Source organism: Gorilla gorilla, chromosome 7, assembly GCF_029281585.2.
Source record: "Gorilla gorilla gorilla isolate KB3781 chromosome 7, NHGRI_mGorGor1-v2.1_pri, whole genome shotgun sequence".
Classification (NCBI taxonomy): Eukaryota; Metazoa; Chordata; class Mammalia; order Primates; family Hominidae; genus Gorilla; species Gorilla gorilla.
The window spans coordinates 54,288,505-54,311,739 of record NC_073231.2 but is presented as its reverse complement, the minus strand read 5'-3'; the positions used below and the strand labels follow the sequence as shown (position 1 = coordinate 54,311,739).

The 23,235-nt window shown below is 38.3% G+C and overlaps 1 protein-coding gene across 1 annotated transcript in view; it reads left to right on the top strand.

Annotated features, from left to right (window-relative positions):
• Positions 1–23,235, top strand: part of DNAJC5B (DnaJ heat shock protein family (Hsp40) member C5 beta) — a 77,181-nt gene that overhangs the window by 51,817 nt on the left and 2,129 nt on the right. The window contains exons 4-5 of the mRNA XM_019032007.3: positions 1,901–2,114; positions 5,622–5,793. Coding sequence (XP_018887552.1) covers positions 1,901–2,114; positions 5,622–5,793 — 386 coding nt within the window. The remainder of the gene's footprint in view (positions 1–1,900; positions 2,115–5,621; positions 5,794–23,235) is intronic.

Below are 23,235 nucleotides of genomic sequence, written 5' to 3'. Positions count from 1 at the left end.
CTTGACGGTTGTGGAATTTTGGCAGCTGTCTCTGCTCACCATACTTCCCGAGGATTCCTCAGAGCCAAGAGTATCTGCCAAGAGGAATCAAAATGTTGCTGATGACCAGGAATTGGATGTGTTACAAGTGGAGGTGTTCCAGCTCTCCGAATTTGCCAACTCCATTGTTAGGAGTGTGATAAATGGATTGGGTGCATCTGCCCTTGTGAGCTGACAGAGATCCAAGCTGTTTAAAAAATGACAGGAAGCCACCCTAGAAACAAGAAAATGTATGTAAAGAGGCATTTTCCAGAGATTTCTTCCTTCCTGTTTTTTTGTTTGTTTGTTTGATTTGGAGTCTCGCTGTCGCCCAGGCTGGACTGCAGTGATGCAGTCTTGGTTCACTGCAACCTCCACCTCCCAGGTTCAAGCAATTCTCCTGCCTCAGCCTCCTGAGTAGATGGGATTACAGGTATGTGCCACCACACCTGGCTAATTAGTAGAGATGGGCATGTTGACGAGGCTGGTGTAAAACTCCTGACCTCAAGTGATCTGTCTGCCTGGAGATTTCTTCCTTTCAAGGCAGAAATAACAGCCCTTTCATTTGATTGGCCTAGACATGATATCTTTGGAACCATGCGGGGGAAATGCTGCAATTCCTATTTCAGGGCCCAGAGTGAGAATTCCAGGAATATTAATAGTGCTGAAATATAGTAAACATAAAAGTAAAAAAATGACAAAAGGCATTTTATGCTATTAGCAAACATTTCATTATAAATTCTGCATGTAAAAAAACATGTCTCCAATGGTCCTATCTATAAGAATTTATAAATACCCCAGATATCTTTCAAAAAGGATGAAAATAAGTTTTGGTTAAATAAATTTAACATGAACCATCATTGTTTGATTTTTAAAAATGTATTCTGAGTTTAGGATTAGAATGGATTATACATCATGATTTATGCTTTTAAATATTTTGGTAATTTAAAGCATCCTGATGCTGAGCTCCTTAAATATTCATCTACTTCCTAATCAATAATACTTCAGTTCCTAAAATAGATGTGATTTGTTCCGTTTATCATGTAGATTGATTTATAAGGTGTACTCTACTTTTCTGCTTTACTTCTGGACTTACTGTTTTAAAATGAAACAATTTGTTCTAAACTAATACAATAAACAAAAGCTTAAGGTGTGTTCCTACATAGACGTATGACAGGCACAGTAGGGAGATGAGTCAGGTGGAATTTCCAGCAGAGTCCCTCAGGAACTGCTTTCTGATCCACAGAGGAGAAGGCCTTATGCCCACAAGAAAATTTCTATAGATTATTAAGTGGAAAACCCTATTTAGAAAGAGGCCAAGTATGCATTTGAATACAAAGGAAGTCACAGTATTTGTTCAGAAAACCAAGAGATAGTTAGGACTTGTGGAAGATTAATGAAGCGGTCTTAGTGTTGTTCAAGAGAGACTTTTTTGATAGCTGAGTTGAAATTTTAGAATATATGTTGTGACGTTCTGTTAATTATGGAAAATTCTTCTGGTTCTAAATGGAAGTTTGGTGTAAACTGGTCCTGTTGCTGAAACTCTTAAAGGTCTGTAGGGGCGGGCTACTGATAGCTTCTTGGTAAAAAGAAACTTCGCATATTTGCCAACAACAAATGTCTCTCAGACTCAACAATCATGCAGATACTGAGAATTCCTCTGGAAATGTGAGAGGAAAAATAGTACTATTGCGCCTGTGCATTCGAAACAAGGGACATCATTTAGTGAAAATGTACTTGTTAATCACCGCTAGTCTGAAACTCACCATTTCACAGTATTTGCGCTAATAAAGAATATACAAATGAACAGTGCCCTTCTAAAATGCCATGGTTCATTCTTGTCAAATAACACACTCTCCTTGTTTTTCTTTTATTTTAAAAGAAAATTGGCCCTGAAACACCATCCAGACAAGAATCCAGATGATCCAGCTGCTACTGAGAAGTTTAAAGAAATCAACAACGCCCACGCAATACTTACCGACATTTCAAAGAGAAGCATATACGACAAGTACGGATCGCTGGGACTCTACGTGGCCGAGCAGTTTGGAGACGAAAACGTTAACACCTACTTCATGCTGTCGAGCTGGTGGGCAAAGGTGAAACTGAATTTCCTTTCTTCACAATCTCCTGTAAGACCATGATATTAATCACTCTTTTAGATTCCATCTCAAAGGAAGTCTAACCTTCCTGCTATTAAACTCTGGTAAATAAAAGGAGATATTGCTTCCACTGAATGCTATTATTTAGGATCATTTCTGGTTTAGCTCATCAAATAATTGTAAGATACAACATGATTTAAAATACTTCTAGACATTAATTATATTTGAATTTGGAGCTTCAGATTAATTCTTTATAATGACTAAGTAAGTAAGGACTGACTCATTGCTCAAAACCAAAAATAATTTATTAGTGTGACAACTGCTTAATAAATTATTACAGGGCAAATTTAGCCATGTCCTTTTCTATCTATAGCATAGGCTACATCAGCAAACACAATACTGGGAAGAATGAGTGGTAATTATGTCAGAGACTCACTTGGAGCCTGCTGTGAGGTAGAGGAGAAGGAAATTAGGGGGGAAAGGTGAGAATTTACTAGTGGAGGACAGGGAATTGGAGAGGCAGAGACGGGGACAGAGAGCAAAATGGATACCTAGTCAAGAAAAGGGCGACATTTTTAAGGGCTTAGTGCAATCAGAATTGACTTTCGTGTGGTAAATTTTGTTTGGTTTCCTAGGAATCTCTAGTATATATATGTTTGGTGATGGTTTTTATTTGTTTGTGAATATTAATATCCTTATCTTCTGATAAAACTATGTTTACACATGGGTCATACATGTGGTCCATCAACATATTTTGTGGACAGTTCACATTCATATAAGTTCCAATACATAATAATAATTATTAAATATCTAAAAAGGCAGGTTTAATAGTAGAATCTGTTTGCTATTTTCTTCCACTAAATCTTGCTAAATTGAGTTTTATGTATGCAGGAAGGGAGAGAATATGTTTTTGTACATCAGCATGCAAAAGGATTCTTGCAACCTAGCCTAATTTGCTTACTATAGTCCTCAGAGTTCTGTTTCTCAGGGATACCTGGGATTCCCATTTGAAACCCCTTTCTCTGTTGTTGAAGACTTAGGGGAGAGACAAGTTCCTGTTGAGCAGATTTGGAATTTGGAATGAGAGTGTACACACTGACAATGTCATTTATGACAATAGATTGAATGTTCATAGGACAGTACAAGCTTTTATGGGTTTGCATGGGAACCCAACCTCTGGGCGTGACACTGTTTCCATGGGAAGATACTGCAGAGGCAGGTCCAGATAATTACACACATCCACCTGATGGCACATCAGGGCCTGCCTGCATAAAAATGAGAATAAACTTCCTTGCTTTGGAAGCTGACAAAATTGATCAAAATTCACATGGACAAGCAGAATCTGCCCAGTAGTGTGAGAGATACGCAAAATAATTCCTGGCGTGGTTCTTTAAACATAAGACCACAAAAAAACATATCTTTTCCTTCTCCTTGTGCCAAAGCCCAATTTCACAGCACCTATCAGAGTGGCCCTGCATGTAGCAATCATGTGATAAATATGCACTACATGAATGAATCAGTGTACCACAAAGATACATACTTATAAAAATATTGGACACCTACCTGTGCCTAGTACTGTACTAAGCACTGTGAGGGATAAAGCAAGTCTATTTCCACAGAAGGCAAACAATCAATTTGGAATAAAGAACAAAACATTATATGAATGAAAAGAAAAAGTTCAGAGAAGAGAACAATATGGGAATTGCATAGTAAAAACAAAAAGGACAAAAATAGCTTAAAAAAGGGAGGAGTTTCTTGGGGCAATGGCTCAAGAACACTGCACAGGAGGCTGTGGAGACTGTTAGTGAGGTGGCGGGTGTTGTAGTTGTTTACAGAGTAATTTACCTAAGACTACGAAAATGTAAATTTTCCATAGCAAAGAGATTATATGTTTGAGGATGTGACTGAAGCTCCCCTATTCCAAGCCACCAGAGGCTCCACCTCAAACCTGGGGCCAGAATCAGAGATGAAGTCCAGGTCTACGAAGCAGGAGTGGGGCAGGTGAGGGCTGTCAACATTAAAGATTTCTACCTGAAGTTATTGAAGAAATACACAGGCACACAAGTCCTCTTTGTCCCTCTTGCTCCCTTAATTAGATAAAATCTGTGTTTCAATTAAAGGTGTATAAACCCCTTTCTTTCTATTTCAAATTACATATTTTTGATAAAATCTTAAATTGATTTTGCTCAATTCACAAAAACTGACTTTTTATAACTTCACATTGGAGGAGTTGAGAGTTTCTTTTTGTTTTTAGCTATAACAAACAGCGAGCAAACCTTTCATGTTTTTAGGGAAATCCTGCTGCTGTTCACCAGGTGGAGCAAATCATTTGTTTATTTATTACTTTATACAATCATTAATTCAGCTGGTATTTTATAAGCATCTAACACATACCAGGTACTAAGTCCTTCAGTAGGAGGAACTGAAAGATGACTAGCTGACAGTGCCAGCTTGCAGGAAGCTCACAGTCTAGTCCAAACTGATCAATGTTCTAAAAGTATCACTTAAAAAAAGCACCAAAGTAGAAGTCTGCATGAAATGCAACTGGGGACAAAGGAGGGAGTTATTGTTTTGGGCAGGATCAGGAAAGATGTCATAGAAGGGATCTTTAAGATGAGCCTTACACACCAGGTGGATATTTTGTTAGGTGACTGGGGAACTGGGAGGTGGACGTCCAGACAGATGAATCCACAGGGAGAGCAGAGCTGTAAGGCAATGAAAGGCAAGAACAGGGCTGTGCTGGTGCAGGGAGGCATTGGCAGAGCCAGATCACCATAATAAGAATCTTGGCTGTATCTCAGAGGCAGGAGCTCCATCACATGGGTTCAAGAGAACATGTATTTCAGAAAGTTCACTCTATCAGCAATGCACAGCATGGATTTGAGGGAGGCCAGAGGGGAGTCAGGGAGGCCAGTTGCGAGGCTGCTGAAGTGTCCAGACTAGACACAGTGAAGGTCTGTTCTGAAGCCCTGCTGGCCAGGATAGACGCATGAGGGAGGATGCAAGAGACTTGAGGAGAGACGCTATCCAGGACTTGGTGACCAGCAGGAATGTGAGTGTAGGAGGGAGAGGTATCGGACAGTTCATTCTTTATCATTCTGGTGAGAATGATTCAGCTCCCCTGGGCAGGGGGCTTGCTAACTCATTTCACCTGCAGAGGTTTTGTTGGTTGGTTTTTTGGTTTTTGTCTTGCTTTGCTCTGCTCTTAATAATGATCACCATATAGCTTAAGAATAAAAAAAGAAAGGCCATACTTTATTACTTTGGCTGCAAGTCATTTCCTCTGAGTCTAATTTATTAGGCAAAACTTTACCAGGAAATTGGTTTCTAAGGAAGTGAAATAGTTCTTATGTGGAGTAAGGATGAGGGTGAAGATGTGGCCTGTGGGGTGAACTGTGAAGTCTTCAGGTCTCTGGGGGTACCTGGGTACAGACTTGATTTCATGGGTTCTCCCCTCACCCCATCACCCCTCATCCTCATTTTGCTTTGCCTCTGTTTCCCTAGGCCCTGTTTGTCATCGTTGGCCTCTTGACGGGCTGCTATTTTTGCTGCTGCCTGTGCTGCTGCTGCAACTGCTGCTGTGGACATTGCCGGCCCGAGTCATCAGTGCCAGAAGAGGACTTCTATGTGTCCCCAGAGGATCTGGAGGAGCAGATCAAGTCTGACATGGAAAAAGGTGGGGTAGGATGAGAGCAGAGGTAGTGAGTGTCCATTCATAGGCCTGAGCAAGCACCAGGTCCCACGGGGACAGCTATCACTATAGTAGGAGAGCTCCCACAACCAAATGGGTGGAACTTCACAGACTGTCAGCTTTGGTACAGCTTCTGGGGAGAATGAAAAGATAGATAACTTTACCAGGCATAGAGAAAAGCAGTGCCTGATGCCGTTAGAAAGAAATCATGAAATATGCTGATGATGAATCAAAGGAAATACAATTCAGGTCTTATTACAAGAGAGTGAGCACTGGATTCAGGGAGGATTGGGTGAGAATGCTCAGGGCAGGAGAACCAAGGTAGAAATTTTTTTCACAGAAAAAGTATTTCAGCCGGTTCCTTCAAGATCTCCTTTGAAATAGAAGAAAGTGGGCATCAAAAAAAGTCACCAACCCTTGACTTTGCTTCTTTTTAATGACTTGATTATGAATTTGGGTGAACTAGGAGAGAGAAGTCCTTCTTTACCTGAAATGTAGCTTCTTTCAGGAGTAGCCTCAAATCAGCGTCAAGGATGGGACTATTTGCGTTGCTAACCCACCTCCGTGTGTCCATGTGTATGCATGACTGTGATGTAGTACTTGATTCTTCAAGTTCATTCTATCCAAAAATGAAAAAATTTTAAAAATGTAAAGAAAGATGAGATCTCACAGGATTCACAGCACCAGGAATACTTTACATCCTCTGGGAAATGCCTTTGTTTAAAGAAGCTGGGGTCAGACCTGCCATTGTCCTGCTCCACCTTACAGCCAAGATCCTCCTGTCATTCTCTCCCATTATTCTCTCTCATAGTTATCCTGGAGTACAGACTTTATCACTGAATCCCCAAAAAACCTAGACAGCCAAATAAAAGAATTACTTGATAATTCAGACAGTGGCCCATTTTTGTCAGAACTGCTAAAATTAGGAACAGTGTACTTTTCTGGACTATATTGTACTCTGATTCTTTTGATCATACTGAAAAGGAAATTCCAGGTTGTCAAGCATTGAAGACTAGTTAAAGGCTTCCACACACCTTTTATTCCCTATGAAATGCAGTGTTAAGTAATATCCAGGTATTACCCACCCTGACTCCAGCTCAGAGGAAGGGGTCTTCAATCATGTAAATTGTACAGATTCCCAGACTCTTTCAGGCTTGGGAGCTTAGAGAGGACAGAAGGAGTTTTCTTGAAACCTGGGACCCCGTGCTGTGGGGACATGTAGGTGGCCAATCCAACAAACAGAGGGGTTGTTCTGACCATTTTTTATTACTGACCTTGAAGCCAAATTGTGGGCCCATGGTGAAACAGAATTATAACTTTATTTTCCTTTATTTGAGATGTAAAAGGACAAATTAATCTTTTAATGGGGTCATTTATACCAAGAAGACCAAGCAAGCAGGATTACAAGTAAATGGGTTAAGGAGTAATGTATGCATGGAAACTCCTTTTCTTCAGGAAAAGGTCCGTGACATTGACACAACTTGCCTGAGAATGACAATCCTAGCATCTGAATCCTATCTGCTCTTGTAAAGGAGAGAAACTGTTACAAGATTATGTCAGGGGTTGCTGGCCCCATAGACCATAGGATCTCCCATAACATCCATCAGCCCAGCCCAGTACTCAGTCACTGACAGAACCAGAAGAGACAGCAAGATAGGAGAGTATCTTCAACATCCTCCACTGGGTCAACCTAACTGAACTTTTCCTTTACAGTGGGAAAACCAAACCTAGGTTAATTGAACCTAGATATCCCCAATCCAGTGTTTCACACTTCTCTGAACAGCCTCACAGTCTTTCCTGTTTTAAATTAGATAAAAGCTCCACCAGGTCATTTCAGTAGACCTTCTTTGTGGAAGATTTCTTTTCTGGAACAGAAATCCATACGAGGTGCCAGATTCTACCCAGGTTTCCTCCCTGCTGGGTGATTGGTGATGAATCTACATGTCTCTCACTGTTCTCAGCTCTGACACCCCAGAGCTACCAATTCCATCACAGAGGTCAGATCCTGGATGAAGTAAACCACGATCCTGTTTGATTATGTTAAGAATTCTTAACCAAAAGGAAAAGCTTTATCTTATTTCTAAATATTTAGCAGCTCCTATGCAGGGATCCAGATTTTGTGGGACTTGAAATTTACACAATTTGGGCAAACCTCTTTAAGAAAAAGAACACAAAATTGATCTGAAAGTGAATATATATTTAGAATGAGAAAAAGAAATCACAACAACTTGCAAGGCTTAAATACTTAACAATACCATAAATTTCACAAAATCTAGAAAAATCGCAATTGTTTAGTTAACTGTCTGGCACAGCTCTGCAATACGCTTCCCTGAGGCTTTGTGGCTGCACATCCATTGATTGCTTCTTCATATTAATATAGCAATAATTTTGTAATATTTTCTTTTCTTTTCTTTTCTTTTTTTTTGAGATGAAGTCTCTCTCTCTGTTGCCCAGGCTGGAGTGCAGTGGCACGATCTCGGCTCACTGCAGCAGCGCCTCCCGGGTTCAAGCAATTCTCCTGCCTCAGCCTCCCGAGTAGATGGGACTACAGGCATGTGCCACCACACCCGGCTAATTTTTTGTATTTTTAGTAGAGATTGGGTTTCACCGTATTAGCCAGGATGGTCTTGATCTCCTGACCTTGTGATCCTCCTGCCTTGGCCTCCCAAAGTGTTAGGATTACAGGTGTGAGCCACCACACCTGGCCATTTTGAAATATTTTCTATGAAAAAAATAGAAAAATCTGCCTTTCCTCTAGCATGTTTGATCAAAAAGTTTTATTACTGGTAAATTAGAAAAGTTTATTTCAGCTTTACAACTCATTATTGATAACGTTGTCTACATTTTTAGGGATTGTTGTCAAATTCAGGAAAACACCTATTTAGTTTATTTCATATAGAAGATATAAGATTTGGAGGAATTTCCCACAGAACACCTTTGATTTTGTACATTTCAAACCTTGTTGTCCTTACTCCAACCAGTACTCCCAGCATTAGAGCCCAATGGACACATTCACATTTTGTAACATCACCTCTGGTTTAGATTTTCATGTCCCCTCAGCAAGTGAATTGGCACAGTGAGCTGTAGGAATCTACCTAAAGTCATTTCTACACTCGTAGAGCTACAATAATTAACGAACAGAGTTGCTGCAAACCACAAAAACATATCCCACTAAATTAAACTGAAACCTATCGCTAACTCTTTATCCCCTTAATCAAATCCCCAAAATGTCTACAGTCCCTCTGCTGCCACTCATCAGACAGAGAAATGTGACAGAAGGAAGGAAAGTCAAAGTGGAAAGAGATTTTTTGTTGACTGTGGCCAAAATATCTGTCTTTTGCAAATAACAAAAAATGTGAACACATCGTTAGGGCCCCAACAGGCCCTTGGAAGGCACAGGTGAGGGTCCCTGAGCTGAAGTTTCATTAACTGTGCAGTAAATCCAGCACTGCTCTTGGATCTACCCTTTCCTTATAAGGAACTATGCCTTATTTGCAGTTAGTTGTATTAGTTAGATTCACGTTTATACTCCACTAATCCAGAGCTCAGGCTGGTTAAGGATGAAAATCAGACTTCATCTGAAGACTAAGCTTTCTGGACTGTGGTCCAATAAATGGACTGGACTTGCATCTGCTCTGCAAAAGAAGGGGACTCACTTAAGGTTCTTTAAGAAAATACACTTGAAAGAGTCTACTAGCCACTTAAAAATCAAGTGACTCAAGAAAAAGAATAAACAGCATTCATCAAGGTTTGAATCCATTAGAAGGCACTGGTATGACACTGGGGCTTTAAGAGTCTTATTTTAATGATTCTGAAGTTTAATTCAAAAATGGCAAACTGTTTATCACTTGGGGAATCCTTCATTCTTAGGTAGGATCTAATAAAAAAAATCTTAGGATTTTAGACTTGGGAGGAATCTGAGGAATCAACCCTCACCTCTGCATGGCTTTTCTAGGCAGCTGCTCATTTGAAAGCCGCCTGTGGTGGGGAGGTTTAGGACTTTGTTTATAAGTAAGAGATGCCCATAAAAATTCAGCCACCAAAGGAGGGCATAGAGTCCAACATAACTCTACAGTCCACCCTCAGGCACCACTCAAGGATACCAAAACACAATTACATTTATACAATTTTTGTGTAAACTTTTTTGTGTTTTACAAAAATGTGGTATCCACATGTTATTATGCCCTTTTCCTGCATCTTTGCAGAGGAAAATTTTGATGAAATCGTATTTATCAGTTTTTTTTAAGTTGATTGTGCTTTTGTGGTGTTATGTTGAGAACTCAGACTAACTTTATGTCATAAAGACTTTCTCCAATGTTTTCTAAAAGTTTTTGAGTTTTATGTTTAACATTTAGATTTATGACACATTTTGAGTTAATTTTCATATAAGGTGTGAGGTTTAGGTTCAGACTCTTTTTTTTTCTTTTTGAATATGGAATCTAATTGTTCTAAGACCATTTGTTGAAAATGTTCTCTGTATCCTCTACATGGTCTCTACTATGTATCCTTTCTTCATTGAATTGTCTTTCCATCTTTGCCAAAAATCAATTGGCCAGGGCCGGGCACAGTGGCTTACATCTGTAAACCCAGCAATTTGGGAGGCGGAGGCTGGTGGATCGCTTGAGGCCAGGAGTTCAAGACCAGCCTGGCCAACACAGTGAAACCCTGTCTCTACTAAAAATACAATAATTAGCTGGGCGTGGTGGCAGGTGCCTGTAATCCCAGCGACTCAGGAGGCTGAGGCACGAGAATTGCTTGAACCCGGGAGGCAGAGGTTGCAGTGAGCAGAGGTCGTGCCACTGCACTCCAGCCTGGGTGATAGAGCAAGACTCCATCTCAAAAAAATAAAAATAAAAATAAATCCGGGAGGCTGAGGCAGGAGAATTGTGTGAACCCAGGAGGTGGAGCTTGCAGTGAGCGGAGATCGCACCACTGCACTCTAGCCTGGGTGACAGAGCGAGACTCCATCTCAAAAAAAAAAAAATATATATTTATATATATATATATCAATTGGCCATATTTCTATGAACCTATTCCTGTACTCTCTAGTCTGTCCCATTGATCTATGTGTCTATCTCTTCATCAATTCCACACTGTCTTGCTCTCTTGCAGCTTTAAAGTAAGCCTTAAAATCAGGTAGTGTGATTCTTCCAACTTTATTTTTTTTTACAAAATTGTTTTGGCTCTTCTAGTATCTTTGCTTTTCCATATAAATTTTAGAATCAAGTTGTCTATATCTACAGAAAAATCCTGCTGGGATTTTTATTGGAATTGCATTAAATTTGTAGATCAGCTTGGAAAGAATTGACATCTTTACTACGTTGAATATTCCAATCCATCAACAGTATGTATCTCTACTTATCCACATCTCATTTGATTTCTTTCATGAACATTTTGTAGTTTTTGGCATACAAAGCTGGTAATGTCTTGTTAAATGGGTACCTAAGTATTTCATTTTGGAGAGAGCTATTGTAAGTGGCATTGGTTTTAATTTTGCTTGCAGTTGTTCATTGCAAGTATTTACAATTTCTTTTTATATTGCCTTTGTATCCCATGTCTTTGCTAAACTCATTTAACAGTTTGGATTTTTGTGTGTGTGTAAATTCCTTGGGATTTTCTATGCAGATAATTATATCATCTACAAATAGAAACAGTTTTATTTCTTCCATTCCAATCTGTATTCCTTTTGTTTCTTTTTCTTGCCTTGTTGCACTGTCTAAGATTTCTAGCACTTGGTTTGCTGCTGTGCTGTCACTGTCTTAAAATTCTTAGTTTTTGAATAAGGTACCTCACATTTTCATTTTGAACTGGGTTTGGCAAGTTATATAGCCACTACTGAGGATATTTCCTTGTGTGTACTATAAATCAGGATTTCAAGTTTGATGACTTTTGCCAACAGAAATTTTTCTTTGAAGGAACTATTAGCTAACTTTACATTTACATTAAAAAATCTACATTATATAAGGATGTTTAAAAGAACAGAGGAGCCAACCCTCACTGGCAAGGAAGAAGACAAAATGCCTCCAGAGGATAATACTCTGGTTTTAGGGAAGGGGAAAACTAATTAAGATGAGACAAGGTGGGATGGGGAAGACTAAGTGGAGCCAGGGCTTTATACTAATTACCCATCTAAATTCTATGTTACAGATTATTATATTGTACTTGGAGATTTGACCAGCATATGATGATTACCACAGGAAATTAATTTTTCATACATGAGCACTAATTTTAAGGAAATATGGTTAGCAGTTCTTTCTTCTATTATTCTCCCCATCTTTTATCCAGAAATGTCAAGATGCAAAGTATAGTAAAACTGATATGGGGCAATCTTTACTCCAGAATAAAAGTAATAGCTACTTAACACTTTGTCTTCTTATACCTTACTATACTAACAAATAAGAGAAAGGAACAGGGATTAACTAGGGAAATACATTTATGATTTGAATTCAGTTACTGAATTAGTCTGTTTTCACACTGTTATAAAGATACAACCAGAGTATGGGTAATTTATAAGCAAAAGAGGTTTAATTGACTCACAGTTCCTCATGGCTGTGGAGGCCTCAGGAAACTTACAGTCATGGCAGAAGGTGAAAAAGAAGCAAGCACCTTCTTCAGAAGGTGACAGGTGAGAGAGAGTGAGCAAAGGGGAAGTGCCACACTTTTAAACTTTCAGATCTCATGAGAATTCACTCACTATTGTGAGAACGGGATGAAGGAAACCAGCCCCATAATCCAGTCACCTTCCACCAGGTCCGTCCCTCGACTCATGGAGATTACAATTTGAGATAAAATTTGATAGGGATGCAGAGACAAACCATATCATTCTGCCCCTGGCCCATCCCAAACCTCATGTCCTTTTCACATTTCAAAACCAATCATGCCTTCCCAATAGTCCCCAAAAGTCTTAACTCATTCCAGCATTAACTCAAAAGTCCAAGTCCAAAGTCTCATCTGAGACAAGGCACGTCCCTTCTACCTATGAGCCTGTAAAATCAAAAGCAAGTTAGTTACTTCCAAGATACAATGGAGGTACAGGCGTTGGGTAAATGTTCCCATTCCAAATGGGAGAAACTGGTCAAAACAAAGGGACCACAGGCCCCAGACAAGTCTGAAACCTGGCTGGGCAGTCATTAAATCTTGAAGCTCCAAAATCTCCTTTGATTTTATGTCTCATATCTAGGGCATGTTGATGCAAGAGGTGGGCTCCCACAGCCTTGGGCAGCTCTACCCCTGTGGCTCTGCAGGGTACAGCCCCTGCAGCTGCCTTTCCCAGCTGGCATTGAGTGCCTGTGGCTTTTCCAGGTTCTTGGTGCAAGCTATCGATGGATCTACCTTTCTAGGATCTGGAAGATGGTAGCCTTCTTATCACAGCTCTACTAGGCAGTGCCCCAGTGGGGACTGTGTGTGGGGGCTCCAAACCCATATTTCCCTTCTGCATTGCCCCAGCAGAGGCTCTCCATGAGGGCTTTACCCCTGCAGTAGACTTCTGCTTGGACATCCAGGCATTTCCATACATCCTCTGAAATCTAGGCAGAGGATCCCAAAGTTCAGCTCTGGTCTTCTGCACACCAGGAGGCCCAATACCACGTGGAAGCCACCAAGATTTGAGGCACCCTCTGAAGCAATAGCCTTAGCTGTACCTTGGGCCCTTCCAGCCTCATCTGGAGCTGGAGTGGCTAGGATGCAGGGCACCAAGTCTTGAAGCTGCACAGAGCAGTGGGGCCCTGGCCCTGGCCCAAGAAGCCATTTTTTTTTTCTCCTAGGCCTCCAGGCTTGTGATGGGAGGGCCTTCTGTGAAGGTCTGTACATGCCCTGGAGATAGTTTCCCCATCATCTTGGCTATTAACATTCAGTTTCTTGTTACTTATGCAAATTTCTGCAGCAGGCTTGAATTCCTCCCCAGAAAATGGATTTTTCTTTTCTACCATATAGTCAGGTTGCAAATTTTCCAAACCTTATGCTCTGCTTGCCTTTTAAACATAAATTCCAATTTCAAACCATCTCTTTGTGAACACATATAACTGAAGGCTTTCAGAATCAGCCAGATCACCTCTTGAATGCTTTGCTGCTTTGAAATTTCTTCCACCAGATACCCTAAATCATCTCTTTCAGGCTCAAGTTTCCATAGATCTCTAGGGCAGGGGCAAAATGCTGTCAGTCTCTGCATGAGTGACCTTTGCTTCAGTTCCCAACAAGTTCCTCATCTCCGTCTGAGACCACCTCAGCCTGGACTTCATTGTTCATATCACTATCAGCATTTTGGTCAAAGCCATTCAACAAGTCTCTAGACAGTTCCAAACTTTCCCACATCTTCGTGTCTTCTTCAGAGCCCTCCAAACTGTTTCAACCTCTGACTGTTACCCAGTTCCAAAGTCACGTCCATATTTTCAGGTTATCTTTATAGCAGTACCCCACTCTGCCTGTACCAATTTTCTGTATTAGTCTGTTATCACTCTGCTATAAAGATACCACCTGAGACTGGGTAATTTATAAACAAAAGAGGTTTAATTGACCTCGCAGTTCTGCATGGCTGGGGAGGCCTCAGGAAATTTACAGTCATGGAGGAAGGTGAAGCAGAAGCAAGCACCTTCTTCACAAGGTGACAGGAGACAGAGGAGTGAGTGAAAGGGAAGTGCCACACTTTTAACCTAATCAGATCTTGTAATAACTCACTATCAAGAGAACAGCATGGGGGAAACCGTCTCTATGATCCAATCACCTCCCTTGACATGTAGGGATTACTATTCAAGATGAGATTTGTGTGGGAACACAGAGCCAAACCATATTGGTGACCAAACACCACAAATTTCACTTTTGAGTACATGTTATAGGACATTATAACTATTTCTTAATTTATGAAATCCAAATTTGAAATATCAAATCCTTTCTTAACTGTTGACTTATAAAAACTATTAGAAATATTTTTCACCTGCCTTAAGATAGTTTTAACAATTCTAATTATGTATCTAAGACTTTTTCTTGCATATTTATTATTATGTGCATATTCAAACATGCCTACTCCTTGACTCTAGCTAAAGTCTAAGATACCTTTTGATGATACAAAATTGTATCAATCTCTGTTCAATAGTGGTGGTACAGGGTGGGATTTAGTAGCAGAAGGGAGAGATTTGTTTGGGTTTTTATGTCCCTTTAAACTATATCGGAAAGTATAATCCAGCTTCTACCTTTAAGAAATAAAGGGGGGAAAGCTCAAACAGTGGCATCTTCAGTATTCACTGACAACTACAGAACTTATAAGCAGATTCCTATGTCTTTCTTAAAATAGAAATATACTCCCAATGGGATCCCAGGAACACAGAGGAATTCTATTGTTCTTATGAATCAATCAAGATCAAATGGAAGATAGATAGTGTCTTGGGGGAACCCTTCCCCAGTTTTGTTGTCTTTGAAAATTTGAAACCTTAAAGGTAAAAGGTAATAGGTACCAACTTATTTCCCTTACTTTCATATGTTCACAAATTAGGAGTTCTACATTGTGAAATTTTGGGTGGTATATTTTTAAAAAGCTCACTTAGACCCTATACTCCTCTATCAGTTGAAGGCCACAATGAAATCAGAATTCCACTATGAAGGCTTTACAGACCATCTTGAGAGAGAGAGCCTTGTTTCATGGGACAATGTATGTGTATGTAGTGTGTGTGCGTGCAGGCATGTGTGTGTGTGTGTGTGTGGTAGAGGGAGAGAGAGAGAGAAGGTATGGAAGCAAGAGCCCAAATTGGAACCAGTTACCTCTGAACACCCTGGCAAAGCAAACCCAAAATATAAGATCTAAATTCAGTTTGGTTTTTCCAAGCTGAAGGCAGTAGAATGACATCCAACCAAAATTTCCAGCTAAACCCTAAAACAAACAAACAAACAAAAAAATTGTGCAGTCATGATTTCTCCAATTTTTTTAAAGGAGGGAGAATAAAAGAGAAAGTGTTTTGTACTATTGACCTTGGATCTAAAAATGTGAGATTCGGTGCATAGAAGAATCTGTTGACTGCTTAACTGTTCTTGCCACTCACCTGGATAAAACCCAAATACATTCACAACCACACAACCACTGAGATGAAGAGGCCATATGGCTTGTAATTAGACTCTCACTCTTGGCCAAGATATTGAGACATTTATTACATTTGCTATTTAGTATTCATCACATCTTACTGCCCAGGAAAAAGGCACCAAGGAAGAGATTAAATTCATCCTTCCCCTTTTTGCCACTCACCACTCAAGCTTCTTCCTACCCCTTTCCCCCAGTCAAAAGGAATCAATTTCTAAAAATAATGCATGGAAAACAATGCTTGCAACTAGTCAAGAATGCTTTGCTTCTTCTTTGTATGAAAATATCAAGCAAGCACCATCAAGGTCTTGGGCCAGAGCAGTAGGACAGGCTTGTCAGCTCTGAATGCTCCCCCAAAAAGCAGCTCAAAGTGAACCCAAGACTTCTTTGATTTTTGGCCATCTAGGTTCAGTGAGCAAACTTACTGGTCAGGTTTATTGAGATAGTCTTTCAATAGCAAACATTTACTGAGCACTTAGTATTTGCCTGATGCCATGCCAGGGGCTAGAGGAAATGAAGACATAGTTCCTGGTACTTTGGACCTTACAAATTAGAAGGGGAGAAGGGGAGACAAATATTAAGTAAATAATCACATGAAGAACTAGTTAATTTACAGGTACAATAAGCCTGCCAAAGGAGAAGCACAGGGGCTGTGAAAGTGAGCACTTGGGGCCTCACCTGCATGCAGGTTGAGGACACTTTCCCAGGAAGTGACGTCTAAAGCAGAAGACTTTAAGAAGGAGGAGGAGTTGAGGGGTAGGGGATTCTGGGGATGGTGCACTCTAGAAGGGACCAATCTTAGTACAAGCAAAGAATTGTCACAGCCTCTCCCCATATTCTTGTGGATAAGATGGTGAATGGAGCTTTGCATGCCAGGCAAGGCAGGTAGAGTCATATTAGGCTGTTCTATTGAGTGGTTTTATCAAGTAATCGAATGAAGCAGAAGTTGTGCAATGACTATTTTTCAAAGAAACCCAAACTGAGATATGCTTAGACAAAGGTTCAAATCATCAAAATGAAACGTGATAAGTGGAAGTAGCTGGAATCCCCATCCCCAATGTACTAGAGAAGTGCAAGAGTGGTAGGATTACCTAGGAAAGGGGGAAAAGGACTTGAGAGACTCCATGGTGAAAAATGCAAAAATATAGAGGGGAGGTGAAATATTATTCAGCCGTAAAAAGGAATGAGGTACTGATACATGTGGATGCTACAATGTGGATGAACCCGGGAAGATCATGCTAGATGGAAGAAATCAGACACAAAAGGACAAACATTGTATGATTCCATTTATATGAAATATTCAGAATAGGTAAATCCAAAGAGGCGGAAAGTAGATTGGTGGTTGCCAGGGCCTGTGGGGCAGGAAGAATAGGGAGCAACTGTTTAATGGGGACTGGGTTTCCTTTTGGGGAGATAAAAATGTTTTGCAATTAGACAAAGTGTGAGTCATACATTAACTGTATATGTACTCAATGCCACTGAATTGTTCACTTTAAAGTGGTTGGTTTTAAGTTATGTGAATCTCATCTCAATTTTAAAAATATATAGTAGGGGAGAGGGTAGACCAAGATTTGACTAGAAAAAGAAACTGAACACCCTTCCTTCAGAAAAGGAGAGTCCTTTGTTCTCTGCAAATTCACGCAGCATAACGAGTGGAGGAGATCACAGGCCTAAGCAAGGCATTAACATCCATGAAAAGGGACAGGGCAAAGGTGACTCAGCCTATTACACCCGCTACCTTGAGGGCAGTCTACGCCAGGGGCTAGGACAGAGGGCTGTGGAGTCAGACAATCCTGGCTCAGGCCTCAGCTCTCTAAGATACTGGTTGAGGTTCTCGGGGTAATTCACCTAACTCCTTTATCTGTTATTGTTTTTCTCAAATATTAAATGATACAAATAAGTATGACCTGAGTTTCTACCTCAGAAAAAGAATGTTACCATCACCTTTAGAGCTCCTTATTTGCTCTTCCCTCCTCAGACGTAATGATCTTAAATCATGTGTAACCAGTTCTTACTATTCTTTTTAGTATTACAACTCTATTTATAATCCTAATGGCATATTGCTTGGTTTTCCCTATTTTTGAACTTAAATGAATAGATTTATATGCAATAATTATCTTTCTTCATCTTTATTTTTACTGTGTAATATTTCTTTTTTAAAGAAATAGTTTCAACTTTTATTTTAGATTCGTGGGTACATGTGCAGGCTTGTTACATGGGTATATTGTGTGACGCTGAAGTGTGGGGTACAGATCCTGTCACCCAGGTAGTGAGCATAGTACCCAATAGTTACTTTTTCAACCCATGTCTGCTTCTCCCCTTCCCACTCTAGCAGCCTGCAGTGTCTGTTATTCCCATTTTATGTCTGTGTGTGCTCCATTCAGCGTTGTCCTTCTGAGATTCATTCACATTGTGACTGTCATTCATGTATTTTCACTGTTGTATAATATTTTGGGAGAAAATCCCATAATTTACTTATCCATTCTACTGCTAATGGACATTTGAGTACTGTCCACTTTTTGCCATTACAAACGGTGCTGTTATGAATGTTCTTGCATGTATTTTCTGGTGCATGAATGCTAGAGTTTTTCTAGGTATATACGGAGGATGCAATTACTTAGTCAAAGGATATGCACTTGTACAACTTATTAGGTAACATCAAGCAGTTCTGCAAAATCATTGCACTAATTTACATTCCCACTAACGGTTAACGAGAGTTCCTGTTGCCCCACACCCTTGCCTCCACTTGACATCCCCTGATGGTAAATGTGTGACAATCTAGTAGGTGGGAAATGGTGTGTCATTGTGTTTCTAATTTTTATCTCCTTGATTAAAGTTGAACATCTTTTCATATGTTCATTGCTCATTTGGGTTTCCCCTTCTATGAAATGCCCTTTCAGATCTTTTGCAGGTTTTAAAATTATATCATCTGCCTTTTCCTTACTGATTTTTAAAATATTCTGGGTATTGATTCTTCATTGATTATGTTTATTTAAAACATATTCTCCCAGTTTGTGATTTGGTGTTTTACTCTTTATGGCATTTTTTGATGAATCAAAGTTCTTGATTTTAATGTAGACAGACTTTCAGTCTTTGCCTTTATGTTTAGTGATTTTTGTGATTTGATTAAGAAATCCTGTGCTACCTCAAACATATAAAGATGTTCTCATATATAGATTTTCAAAGTTTTATAGTTTTGCCTTTTCACATGTAAGAGTTTAATCACCTGGAATTGGTTTTTACATGTAGTATGATGTGGGACTCCAATTTCATTTTTTTTCCAGATAGAAAACAAATTGTTTCAGCACACTGATTTCTAATTTTGGTTTTGATAAACATTAAGTTTCAATAGATATATGGAGCAGTTTCTGGGCTTCCTGTTCTAGTCCATTGGTCTTTTTTTCTTTTTATGCAATACCAAGCCCATTTATCACAATCCCTAATATCTGTTTAAGCAAATCCTCCTCACTTGTACTTCAGGAGAGTCATATATCCTTAGCATTTTGCTTTCTTATATAAATCTCAAAATCAGGTTTTTGTCAAGTTATTTAACAAGAATTCCCCAAGCAAAACTTTTTAGGATCTTGGTTAGAATTGCAGTGAATCTACAGATCAACAGGTAGAATTGACACCTTTAACAATTTGAGTCTTTTAATATGTGACATGGTATATTTCACCATTTATTAGCTTTCACTAAGGATGTATTTTCTATATCTTTATTACATTTATTTTTGAATACTTTACCATTCTTCTTACTACCAATCAATTATATATGTATTTTCCTACTTGTTTTCTGGCATATAGAAATGTACTTTTAAAAACATTGATTTTTGAATCCAAGAAACTAGCTAAACTCTCTCGCTAATTTTAATTATTTACCTGTAAATTCTTTAGGGTTTCTACTTAACTGTTTGTCTCATCTGTGAGTACTGACAGTTTTGATTCTTCCCCTCCATCTCTTATCATTTTTTATTTTTTTAAAACCACACCAAGTATGTGAACCCAGTTTTTGTTTTGCCTTTCTGTGTTTGCCAAGACTACTAGTAAAATGTTGAAGAGAAGGTACTTTCAGGGTTGCGTCATAATTAGTAGGTTTGCCGTAGGTTTTTGATCAGGTTAAGAAAATTGTCTTCTATTCCTATTTTGTTAGACCTTCATATTTGATCACGGATGTAAAATTTTTTCAAATATTTTTTCTTCATCAGAGATGGTCATGATTTTTCTCCTTTGATCTGTTAATGTGATGAATTATATGAATTGGTTTTCCAATATTAAAACAACTTTGCACTCCTTAGATAATTAAATTCAGCATAGTCTTCATGTATTGACTATTGTATTATTTGATGAAATGAGCTGGTCAATATTTTGTTTTAGATGTTTGTGACAATGTTAATGAGAGTGGTCTATAATTTCCCTTTCTCAAACTTTCCTTACTGTATTTTGTATCAAAATTATGCCTCATGAAATAAATTACGAAGTATTCTTTTGTTTTTTACTTCTCTTGGAGAGTTTGTATAATACTGGGATTCTTTCTACAGGATTTTGAAGAACTTTCTGGGATAGCATGTAACTGTGCAAATTTTAAACTATTGATTTAATTTACTTAATGTTTATAGACCAGTTAGGTTTCCCTTCTTTTTTATTTACAAAAAGAAAAAATGGTTTCTTCAAGATTTCCTCTTATCCTTTATACATCTATAGTATCTGCATGATTATTCTGTTTTTTATTCTTTACATTGGTCATTTCTGCTTTCTTTCTCTCTTTTTTTTAACCATTCTCACCAGATGTCTTACAATCTTATCAATCTTCTCAAATAAACAACTTTTGGTTTTGTTGATTGTTTCTACTTAATTTCTTTCTTTCTTTCTTATTTCTCAGTTTATTTTGTTCATTTTCTAACTTCTTAATTTTTGTACTTCTTAATTTTCAGCCCTTCCTCTGTTCTTACATTAAAAATTTAAGACTATAAATTTTGAATTTTCCTATAAGTTATACTTTAGCTTCACACACACACACACACACACACACACACACACACACACGTTCTTATATTGTTCTCATCATCTGAGTTCTAAATGTTTTCTGATTTCTATTATGATTTTTTCTTTAAGCTAGGCCTGTGTATATCTTAATTTTCAATCTTGGGATTTCGAGGTTACTTTTTGTTGTTTGTATCTAACTTGACTGCTCTGTGATCAGAAAATGTCAACACTATGATACCAGTGCTTTGAAATGTCTTAGGACTTGCTGTACAGCCTGGAACTTAGCCAGTTTTTATAAATGTTCCACATTGCTTCAAAACAACACATTCTGCATTTGTTATGTTCATTGTTCCATATATGTCTATTGAATAAAGCTAATTTATTGTATATATTAGTTTGCTAAGGCAGCCATAACAAAGTACTACAAACTGGGGGTTTAAACAACAGAAATTTATTCTCTCACAGTTCTGGAGGTCAGAAGTCAGAGATCAAGGTAGCAGGGTTGGTTTCTTCTGACACCCCTCTTCTTGTTTTGTAGCTGTTCATCTCCCTGTGATTTCACATGGTGTTTCCTCTGTGTCCAAATCTCTTCTTATAAGGACTCCAGTCCTGTTGGATTAGGGCCCACTCTAGTGACTTCCTTCTAACTTAATTACCTCTTTAAAGACCCTATCTCCAAATATGATCACATTGTAAGGTACTAGGAATTAGGACTTCAACATACGAATTTTGGGGAGACACAATTCTGTCCATAACATAGTCCTTTTCAAATTCTACATAAGATTTCCTTGCTTGATTTCATGAGTTAGGTGCTGAAAGCAGTCAAATTTTCCACAGTGATGATGAATTTTTCTATTTCTCTGTAAAGTTCTTTCAATTTTTGATTTATGATTTTGATTTTGAGGTTATTAGTATATATAAGTTTAGAATATTTACAGCTACTTGGTGAATTAAACATTTTATTATTATGGAGTTACTTCTAGCCCCAGAAATGCTTTTGTCTTATATCTTATTTTGTCTGTGAAAATATACTTACATTAGCTTTCTTCCCACTAGTGTTTGTGTGGTAAATATGTTTTCATCATTTTAGTCTCTATTTTTATCCTTATTTTTAAATGTAGCTTGGGTTTTTAAAATTCAGTCTGACAATATTTTTCTTTTAAATAGAGTACTATATCCATTGGTATTTATTATCTTCAATATAATGTACTTTGATCTTTTTCTACTAACCTACTTTTCGTGAGAGGCAATAGAGAAATAGTCTTGAAGAGAACAGACCTCTGAGAAACACTGCCTTGGTTTGAATATCAGCTCTATTACTTACTACCCGTGTAACCTTGGCCTAGTTACACAGTCTGTGCCCGTTTTCTTATTTGTAAAATGGTTATAATAACAACCCTACCTCATAGCATTATTACAACTATTGAGTGAGTTAATAAACATAAAGTGCTAAGAACACTGCTGGACACGTAGTAAGATATACACATATACCTACTTTCTGGTAATTTTTTTATCATTATATTTATCACTTTAAGTTGACATGTTTTTCCTGTTTATCTTTTTTTTTCTTTTAAATTGTCAGAGTGTCTTTTCTTATTTGATTTCCTTCTGTCCTCTGATTTGGAAATTATATTCTCTTTTCTGTTCTTTTGGAATTACCCTGAAAATTTATCAAATGTACTTAATTTGTCAAAGTTTAAAGTCATTTCTTATCTTTACCCTCCTCTTGAACAATACAAGAATTTTGTAACACTTTAACCCTGATCAACCTATTTCTGACTTATACATTATTTTTATATTTTAGATTTTTCTCAATTTTAAGCCTTGTAAATTTTTATTATTGCTTTGTATATTCAATAATTATTTGGTTTTACTGACATATTTTCTGGGTTTTTTAAAAATTATTTTCTTTTTACAGCTCAATTCTTTCATCTGATAACTGTTTCTGCCTGAATTATATCTTCTAAATTGGGTCTGCAGTTAGAAAAATTTGTTTTTACTGACTGAAAATATCTTTATCATGCTCTTTTAAAAAAGAAATGTAACTTATTAAGAGGGTTTGTCAATAAATATAGATTGATGTCTTCTTTCAGTATATTGGAGACATAGTTTCAATATGTTTTAGCTTCATAGTTTTTTTAGCTCCATAGTTTTAGCTTCCGTATTTGCTATTGAGAAGTAAGATTGCTTTTAATATCCTTGTCTTTTCTTTTTTTTGAGATGGAGTTTCACTCTTGTCACCCAGGCTGGAGTGCAGTGGCACAATCTTGGCTCTCTGCAACCTCCACCTCCTGGGTTCAAGCGATTCTCCTGCCCCAGCCTCCCAAATAGCTGGGCTTACAGGCACCTGCCACCAGGCCTGGCTAATCTTTTTCTGTACT